Source organism: Diaphorina citri, unplaced genomic scaffold (assembly GCF_000475195.1).
Source record: "Diaphorina citri unplaced genomic scaffold, Diaci psyllid genome assembly version 1.1 scaffold232, whole genome shotgun sequence".
In the NCBI taxonomy this organism is placed as follows: domain Eukaryota; kingdom Metazoa; phylum Arthropoda; class Insecta; order Hemiptera; family Psyllidae; genus Diaphorina; species Diaphorina citri.
The window spans coordinates 137,105-147,330 of record NW_007377669.1 but is presented as its reverse complement, the minus strand read 5'-3'; the positions used below and the strand labels follow the sequence as shown (position 1 = coordinate 147,330).

Below are 10,226 nucleotides of genomic sequence, written 5' to 3'. Positions count from 1 at the left end.
TATTTTGTTATGAGTTAATTGCTAATTATTAAATACCATCTCGATAATAATATCCATCTAGGCATCTGTAGTTGATACTTCTATAGGTACATATTGGAATTATGGCTTCCTTAAACTTTTTAACTTACAAAGCTACACCAGTGGCGGACCAAAATAAGCACAAGACTGTTTCTATTATCTCTATCACAGAATACTAATGGAATTTTCAGAAGGTAGGCATCTTTTACCGAGGTAATCAACGAAAAACGGAGCTGACGGCTTGGTAAGAGTACGTCTCATTTTGGGTAGCATAAAAAGTAGGTAAGTATAAGCACCTAGTGGAGTTAGGTCCAGGTCCCGTGGTTAACCTGTGAACAGCCCTGGAGAAGGGGATGGGTTTTTTTTCACCTTTATTAGAAAAAAAGTACATAGATACTATAGCCCTATGTACATATCTAGGTAGTACCTATATTATTTCTGGTAAGTTTTTTTATTATTATAATATTTTTTATTCGTATTTAATTCGTAGCATTGAGGTCTGGGATATGTGTAATAAAACACCATCCAGCATTTTTCATTTCTATTGTTTGGGGGAAAATGGAAAAAAATTAAAGGGACGTGAAAATATTAATGAGTTTAACCGTATGAAGGTGGACAAGGTGCTCGTTCATTTTAGTTAAACGCTAGAAGCAAGCATTGTTAGGCAAGATGGTACAAATCAGCGTAAGGTCTTTGGTATTTGTGCTTATTGGGATGACACAAAAATAAAACAGGCTGGAATCACAAGGAAAGTAAAAAGCTATTTAGATAAGTACCAATCATTCAGGATTCAGCTAGTTATTTTTTATCACTGAAAACGTGGTCCATTTCATTTTAGTTAAACGCTAGAAGCAAGCATTGTTAGGCAAGATGGTACAAATCAGCGTAAGGTCTTTGGTATTTGTGCTTATTGGGATGGCACAAAAATAAAACAGGCTGGAATCACAAGGAAAGTAAAACGCTATTTAGATAAGTACCTATCATTCAGGATTCAGCTAGTTATTTTTTATCACTGAAAACGTGGTCCATTTAAAAGTTCAGAAATAGGTATCTAGTGTTGATATCTACATGGGTACCATATTTTGTTGGGTGTAAAAATTTATTAAAATGACCTAAAACACCTACCATTTATAACAGAAAGCAAATTCATATTAAATGTTAGATACCTATTAGAAGAGAGAGAAAAAAACGTAATTTTTTGTGAGCTGTTTTATACGTTACCATAAAAACACACCTCTCTCTCAAACAAATTTATCAAAAAATATAATTAATTACGTATTCTAGCAATTAATTAAAAATAATATTTCAAATTTCAGGATTAAATGTGTATAGCATTGTGAAATTAGTGGAGGTGCTAAAACTCTTCTCGCTTCGTAGGCAAAAAGGCTTCTTCTGAATTGGGTATTCTGAGCTTTCTGAATGCTGACTGCCGACAATTTTAACCATAATAATCACTGACTTTATTGAATTTTTTGAGGGTGCTGAAAATTAATAGAGAGTAGCAGTACACTAGTCATATTAATCTTCCGATCTACCTAAAACACCTACCATTTATAACAGAAAGCAAATTCATATTAAATGTTAGATACCTATTAGAAGAGAGAGAAAAAAAAACGCAATTAAATAGTTTCTTTCAAGTTTCCAGATTTTCCTTGGCCTTGTTTTCCTCAGTCTAGGCATAACTTCGTTTCAAAAACGTGATAGGAAACTTCCATCAGTGAAGCAACCACACTATAACATACAGACTGGTTAAGGTAACCTGGATTTTGTATTAGGATTATGACAGTCATATAAATCCATTATTAATTTCAATAATTTATATCACTGCTACTACTCATCGCTTTGGTTAGGTAGGATGCGGTCCTGCCCCTTCGGAAACCAAATTAACCTGTTGATCACCTCAAGATACACAATACCTACATTCAAAACCGGGTCCGATATGTGTAATACGACGTAGAACCTTGATATAAAATTTTGCATGTTCTATTGTATTTCAGCATAAGCACTTTGAGCTTTTGCACCGAAAACCATACTACTAACTCATACCCACACCTTTATAAAGATGAGGAAAATAGAAAGTGTTAAAACTGGTGGTTACCTACCCACCATATTCCTAGTCCAAAATCAGAATAGAGAGAAAAGCTTTTATATTTTTAATTTTTTAACCATTTTACATACTTAGTCAGATTCAAGATTCTCAAATGTAATATGGGAAAGGGTTAAAAGAAAAGAGCTTAGTAACAAGATAATGACGAAGTAGGTAGGACTTGGAGTTAAGAATTTTTCACATTACAAGATAATTGGACGTCAAAATCTTGAGATTTTATTTTCATAATTATTAATCTTCTGTTTAAAAATTATGATATGATAATAGTCAGTGCTGGAGACCTGAGTGATTGCTTTCTGTCTTTTCAGTGGTGTAAAAACTAAGAATATCCCATGGTAGAGGACATAAAGATTTAAAGAACGTAGTTTGTTTTGACTCAGCGAAAGGAAACAACCAAAGATAGAAAATATGTACCTATTATTTATTGTTACTTTTTTCAGTGTCAAACTTTCGAAAGGAAACAACCAAAGATAGAAAATACCTATTATTTATTGTTACTTTTTTCAGTGTCAAACTTATATTAAACCTGGAGGTAATTTTACTGTTTTCCAACAAAGAAGGTATTCTCATCTAAACGTTTTTGAACAGATAGGTCTGATCATATCCTATGCCTGGAATATAGGCTGTGTACTCAGGGCAATAGTTGTAGATAAGGGCGGCCTTTTCCTCCTCCTCTGTCTCAAATGAATGATGACTGCCAGACGCTTGGGACACCAACCAGTCGAAAAAGTAGCGGGCATTTTCAATGGCGATTCTCGTGTGTGGGTTATCTTGCGTCAGCTTCCATTCGTAGGCGTTCTTCTCTGGATGGAATTGAATGCCGGCGAATGGGTAGACTTTGTGTTCCACGCTCGAGATGAACTTGAGGCCGCGATTGTTGGAGTTGGTGGAAAGCACTTTCCACTCCTTGGCCAGACCGTTGTCGGTGAAATTGGACGGCGTGATGCACCACCTGAAAAACAGAACGGGCTCTTATGAGAGCTCTGAATATTTCTTAAAAGACAGACGTTGATAGTCTCTTTCTTCGACAAAACTAAACTAATTTCTATGAATGAAGGACAACTTATATGCCTGGCACATCTACTAATGATTCTTGACATGCCGCCCCAGTATCCCAGTAACGACTGATACTTGGTAAGACTCCCAGCTGCTAAACTCTCATATTCCTCCACTTACATGTGCCAGTTATGAGTAATGTGTGAGGTAGCCAGCTCCTGCAGGACATGAATGGGGGCTCGACTGTACAAGAGAGACTGTCGAAAACTGGGCATGAATTCGAGGGCCAGATTTTCGTAGAAACAGTCACACCTGGTTCTCAGCTCGTTCTCGTTGTTGCTGGTGTACAAGAGAAGTTGAAACCCGAGACAGATGCCCATGATCGGGAAGTAGTCCCTGTTCTCGTTGAACTGCGGATAGTAAAAGTAGGTATTTGGAAGAAAGAAAAAATTAGAGAAAGTACGAGTATTAGGGTGATTATCATTTCTAAGTTATGAATGAATCAAATAAAAAAACTCAACTTTCACAAGTGATTGCCAAATATCCAGTATGTTTGGTTTTGATAGAATCGAAAACGATATTTTGCAGAACGTATATTGATTGCAGAAGTGAGCAGACTGCAGAAGTGAGCATAAAGTGGGTGCTCACTGAGCACCCACTTTATGTTGCTAATAATATTATGAAGGGGTTGGTCGCGACAACTTACCTCCTTGGCAATTTTATAAATCATAGCCCCTGCCTTAGCGTAACCATCATCAGCATAAAAACTGGCGCCACCTCCTGGTATTAGAACTCCATTCACTTGACCAAGAATTTTCCTGAAAAGGATATTAAAATTAAAAAAAAAAGAAAAAAAAAAAGATCTAATGAATCTTGAATTATTACAATAGATTTTTAATCATATTAGCAATAGTAATTAATTAATTACATTTCCTATGAGGAAAAAGAAATAGGTACATTTCTGGTAATAAACCTTAAGGCTTTTAAGGGAGACCTAATAGGAAAGTAGGTACATATTACAAACATAATTAATATTATAGATACATACCTACTCCGTTAAGGAAGTTATGAAAGTATACTTACTTACCTGTAATAAGCCTCTGGATTTCCTATGAATATCGGAGCAACTCTTGCACCGGATGCTTCAACAGCTTTAACATAGGATGCAGGAATGTAGCTTTTGAAATCCGCGAAATGTGAGAAGTTGAAACCCGAGACAGATGCCCATGATCGGGAAGTAGTCCCTGTTCTCGTTGAACTGCGAATGGTAAAAATATTTGGGCAAAAATAAAATAAAACAAAATATCACTATCACTTCTAAAATGAATTTATGAAATGAAGAAAAAAAAACTCAATTTTCAAAAGTGATTGCCAAATATCCAGTTCTCGATAACTTACCTCCTTGGCAATTTTATAGATCATGGCCCCTGCCTTAGCGTAACCATCATCAGCATAAAAACTGGCGCCACCTCCTGGTATTAGAACTCCATTCACTTGACCAAGAATTTTCCTGAAAAGGAGATTATTAGAAATTATGGAATCCTGTTTACGTGTTTATCGATACCTAGGGTAGGTACCTATTTGTCTACCTAATTATTACAAAAGATTTAATCGTATTCGCAATACTAATTGCATTGCATTATTAGGAAAAAGGAATCTAGATGTATCTGTGGCAATAACTTAACCTTACGAGTAATGGATGATAATAATAATGATGATAAGGTTTATTCAATTCCTACAAAAGATCTTTATGCTCCTATACAAATACATATCTGTAGTTTACAGGAAAACTTTTTGTTTCTTATATTATCTCATAATCTGTTAATTTTAAATACGACTACCTAATCTGGATACCTAAATTGCATAATAGGAAAGTACCTAGTACTAAATTAATGGGAAAGTAGTAGTTATGAGAGGATACTTACCTGTAATAAGCCTCCGGATTTCCTATAAATATCGGAGCAACTCTTGCACCAGATGCTTCCACAGCTTTAACATAGGATGCAGGAATGTAGCTTTTGAAATCCGCGAAATGCTTGTCCACCCCTAGACATGGTTCTTGAGTTAGGATGCCAATAATTGGTCGCTCAGTAGCTTCCATATGACAAACAAGAAAAAACACATCACTGCCAAAACAAAGAAGATTGTTTCCTGAAAAGAAAGGAAGAACTGCTGGAATGACTTGGCTCAAGAAAATTAAAGTACTTTTGGAAACCTACTTACCTAATGAAATAAGTAATTACTAATTAGCAATTACCTACTTCAAAAGCAGCATGTATCGTTGTAAGTGTAAGGTGTCTAAGTTTGCTATATTAGGCATGGGGCTGCAGGCAGGTAGGCAAATGATTTTGAGGAGTTTGAGGAAACTATTCTTGGATTGCCAAATTTATTTTACTTACAGGTCTCAAAGAGGCACTAAAAAATGTTTTCTTCGAATTTCCAACACCTTACCTTCATGCTGAGATCTTATCCTGCTCCAACTTCGACACGAAATGAAATCTTCAAATGATGTTGGTAATTTTTACTTCCTGCAGTTTTACAGTATCGAAATTTTATCAACAAGTGATTTCAGTATTGTTTCAGTATTTGTATTACAATACTTGGTGTTTCCTTTCATATGGGATATGGTTAGTAAGGTGATCATTTTTCATTAACCCTTGGTTGTTTTACACCTATGTACCTAAGTATGGTCGTAATGGTCCTTCAACAAGTGATTTCAGTATTGTTTCAGTATTTGTATTACAATACTTGGTGTTTCCTTTCATATGGGATATGGTTAGTAAGGTGATCAATTTTCATTAACCCTTGGTTGTTTTACACCTATGTACCTAAGTATGGTCGTAATGGTCCAAATTCTCAACTCCAAGTCCTACCTACTTCGTCATTATCTTGTTACTAAGCTCTTTTCTTTTAACCCTTTCCCATATTACATTTGAGATTGAATTTGACTAAGTATGTAAAATGGTTAAAAAATTAAAAGCTTTTCTCTCTATTCTGATTTTGGACTAGGAATATGGTGGGTAGGTAACCACCAGTTGTAACACTTTCTATTTTCCTTATCTTTATAAAGGTGTGGGTATGAGTTATTAGTATGATTTTCGGTGCGAAAGCTCAAAGTGCTTATGCTGAAATACAATAGAACATGCAAAATTTTATATCAAGGTTCTACGTCGTATTCGTATTACACATATCACATATCATTTCGGTGCGAAAGCTCAAAGTGCTTATGCTGAAATACAATAGAACATGCAAAATTTTATATCAAGGTTCTACGTCGTATTACACATATCGGACCCGGTTTTGAATGTAGGTATTGTGTATCTTGAGGTGATCAACAGGTTAATTTGGTTTCCGAAGGGGCAGGACCGCATCCTACCTAACCAAAGCGATGAGTAGTAGCAGTGATATAAATTATTGAAATTAATAATGGATTTATATGATTGTCATAATCCTAATACAAAATCCAGGTTACCTTAACCAGTCTGTATGTTATAGTGTGGTTGCTTCACTGATGGAAGTTTCCTATCACGTTTTTGAAACGAAGTTATGCCTAGACTGAGGAAAACAAGGCCAAGGAAAATCTGGAAACTTGAAAGAAACTATTTAGGTATCCCCATATTAGGGTGGAGTGAAACTATAGGGATGGAAATTTTTTTTTTTAATTTCGTATCACGTTTTTGAAACGAAGTTATGCCTAGACTGAGGAAAACAAGGCCAAGGAAAATCTGGAAACTTGAAAGAAACTATTTAGGTATACCCATATTTCCTTTTGATGTCATCATTTGCGTCCTTCATGCTGTTACATTTCGAACGTGCGGCCTACTCGTCCTTTGTACGGGAAGAGGAGGAAGTGTATCGATCGATAATACAGTGACACTGTCGATTAATTATCGATCAATATGACTAGTGTACCTCTCTATTAATTTTCAGCACCCTCAAAAAATTCAACAAAGTCAGTGATTTTTATGGTTAAAATTGTCGGCAGTCAGCATTCAGGAAGCTCAGAATACCCAATTCAGAAGAAGCCTAATGTTATTGTTGACCAAAGTTAGTCACGCTAGTGACGGTCACTCTAGTGACGAAATTGAAAACATCGAATTTTCGAAGTTTTTCATTAGTGTATTGTATTCTTCATCAAGGAACACTATCATCTATCATTCTGTTTGAAGTTAAATGATTAAATTTGATTTTTTTTTTTTTTAATTTGATTTAAATTACTTAAATAAGCTGGAATATTACAAATTGTTGTTGCTGTTATAGACGGGTAAGTAATTTTTCACTGAAACTTGTTGTAACAGTAAGAATCTGTTATCTGATAAGGAAGGGGTTATCTGGTAGGAAATGTTATCTGATAAGGAAGGGGTTATCTGATAACAGAGGGGTTATGATCTGATGTTATCTGATAAGAAAGGGGGTAGACCTACATGTACTCCGTTAGGTAAGTAGGTACGTTCCTACAAGTTACATAATGTTAGTATAGGTACCTTATTTATACTGTTGCCTAAGACTGGGAAGTCTCTGCTATCTGATAAGTAGGTGCATGATGTGGTGGGTGCATGATGTGGTGGGTAATTGCTATCTGATAAGTAGGTGCATGATGTGGTGGGTAATTAAGTGCATGATGTGGTGGGTGCATGATATGGTGGGTAATTTCTATCTGATAAGTAGGTGCATGATGTGGTGGGTAATTGCTACCTGATAAGTAGGTGCATGATGTGGTGGGTAATTAAGTGCATGATGTGGTGGGTAATTTCTATCTGATAAGTAGGTGCATGATGTGGTGGGTAATTAAGTGCATGATGTGGTGGGTAATTGCTATCTGATAAGTAGGTGCATGATATGGTGGGTAATTAATTGCATGATGTGGTGGGTAATTTTAAACATTTAACTGGTATCTTATGAGGTAAAATTTACAGCTCTAGATCTCGTACTAGTAGACCTTTACTTCGTTCGGTCAAAAATTAGTTAAATTTATTGACAAAAGTGAGAATCGAACCTGTAACTCCTTAACTGTTGGTCGTATAGAGCTATAAGTTAAACCATCAGATTCCTCGTGGAAAAATACACAAGAATGACTATTCGTATGTACATTTACCTATTTATTTGCACAAAAAAAACACATTATCATAAAAAAAAAAGTTTGTCAAAACATCGAAATTTGACGTCACACTAGTGACATTTCAATGCGTCACACTAGTGACCGTCACTCTAGTGACGAAAGTACTTTTACTATTTATTTTTTATCTTTTTTTTAAATAAAGGTATCAATGTATTATTAGCACCATTTTACAGACAATCATATTCTACATAACATATGAAAAGACCGATTTGATGATTAAAATACTTTCAGAAATTTTTAAGTTCAAACTTGATGGTACAAAAATCGCCTTTTTTTTAGGTCACTCTAGTGACGCCAACTTTGAAAGCTTCTGGAAAGGCGGGGGGAGAAAAAAATCAGACAAAAATAGCACAGATCTGTTCCTTGAAGTCTTGGCGAACGTAATCAAGCGTCAGAAGTTCTTTTTATTTTTTTATTACTTCGTAATTAGACAAGAAGTACTCAATTCTTAGGGTTTGGGGTCACTCTAGTGACGGTGGACGTTCCCTTGTATGCTTTTTGCCCCTACCTTTTGTTTTTTCGTGTTTTTGAGGAATACGCAATTTACGCATTATAGGTACCTATGTTTGTATAAATTTACTACTTTCTTAGAAATCTTTTGTTTACTCCTTTGATCTTTCCCACTGTCTCTCTGGAACCCTTCTTCTCAAATCCGGCTCTGGACTAGAATTTCATGAATGTAAAGGTTCATAAATTAATTTATTAAAAGAAATAATATTAAGTACAGATTATTATTGTTCTTGTTGCTATTAATATTAGGTAGGTATAATCAAAAGATTCATTGTAAAATACCATTTATTTTTAATTTATCTCTGCTAGTAAACTTCAATATTGGCAATTTTATTCCTAAAGTTTGATTGGTTGAGTTGATTTCATACTTTGAGGTTTTAATTATTTTTTTTCTTTCCTATCTATTGTATATCTATCAGCTACCTTTAATTGTGATCTTTTAGTTACTCGTCTAGCACATTTGAAATGTAAAATGTAAATGTACATTTTACATTTTGCATTTTGCATTTTCCATTTTGCATTTTGCGGTTCGCACATCTCTGTTGAGGAATACGCAATTTACGCATTATAGGTACCTATGTTTGTATAAATTTACTAGTTTCTTAGAAATCTTTTGTTTACTCCTTTGATCTTTCCCACTGTCCCTCTGGAACCCTTCTCCTCAAATCCGGCTCTGGACTAGAATTTCATGAATGTAAAGGTTCATAAATTAATTTATTAAAAGAAATAATATTAAGTACAGATTATTATTGTTCTTGTTGCTATTAATATTAGGTATAATCAAAACATTCATTATTTTTAATTTATCTCTGCTAGTAAATTTCAATATTGGCAATTTTATTCCTAAAGTTTGATTGGTTGAGTTGATTTCATACTTTGAGGTTTTAATTTTTTTTTTCTTTCCTATCTATTGTATATCTATCAGCTACCTTTAATTGTGATCTTTTAGTTACTCGTCTAGCATCCGAAATTTGAATATCAAGATATCTGTGATGTTATACTGGAAGAATGGGTGGTTTATTCGATTCTCCCCAAATTGTATTATCTTGAATTCTCATCTACCTACAGCTGTAGTCTACCCCTCCCCGATTATCCGCTCCCACTACCATAAAATTTTCTTCAAATTGAAATTCAATTAAATTCCCTAGCATGTACCTATGTACATACATGAAAGTTTGGTGTACAAGATAGACCCGAGAAGCACAAGACTGAAATGATATTATAATTTTAATTGGAAAGCTCTTTGCTTCGGTCAAAAGCTGCTTATCTAAACAACAAGAGAAAACTGGGGACCTTTGTCCATCGCCCAGTGCTGTTTTCAATCATTATTATTCAAAATATAAAACAAGCCTTTAAACAAATGTTCCATTAATAAGATTTTACAGTTTTGGAAAACATGGACTTTCAGCTCTCATATTTATGTTCAGGGTGACTCAATAGGTATGATCATGTAATTTATCTTTTGTCTTGGATGTG

At 34.7% G+C, this 10,226-nt stretch overlaps 1 protein-coding gene across 2 annotated transcripts; it reads right to left on the bottom strand.

Annotated features, from left to right (window-relative positions):
• Positions 1–2,103: 2,103 nt before the first annotated feature.
• LOC103506392 (gamma-glutamyl hydrolase-like) lies at positions 2,104–5,708 on the bottom strand. 2 transcript variants are annotated; one of them, XM_026821453.1, is made up of 6 exons: positions 5,573–5,708; positions 5,047–5,272; positions 4,520–4,631; positions 3,302–3,531; positions 2,591–3,077; positions 2,104–2,519 (listed from the first exon to the last, which is right to left on the bottom strand). In XM_026821453.1, the coding sequence occupies exons 2-5, from the start codon at positions 5,220–5,222 to the stop codon at positions 2,696–2,698; spliced, it is 900 nt and encodes a 299-aa protein (XP_026677254.1). In that variant the 5' UTR covers positions 5,223–5,272; positions 5,573–5,708; the 3' UTR covers positions 2,104–2,519; positions 2,591–2,695. The 2 variants fall into 2 exon arrangements, with proteins under 2 accessions (XP_026677254.1, XP_026677255.1); XM_026821454.1 differs by having other exon boundaries at positions 2,104–2,539; positions 2,607–3,077.
• Positions 5,709–10,226: the final 4,518 nt, after the last annotated feature.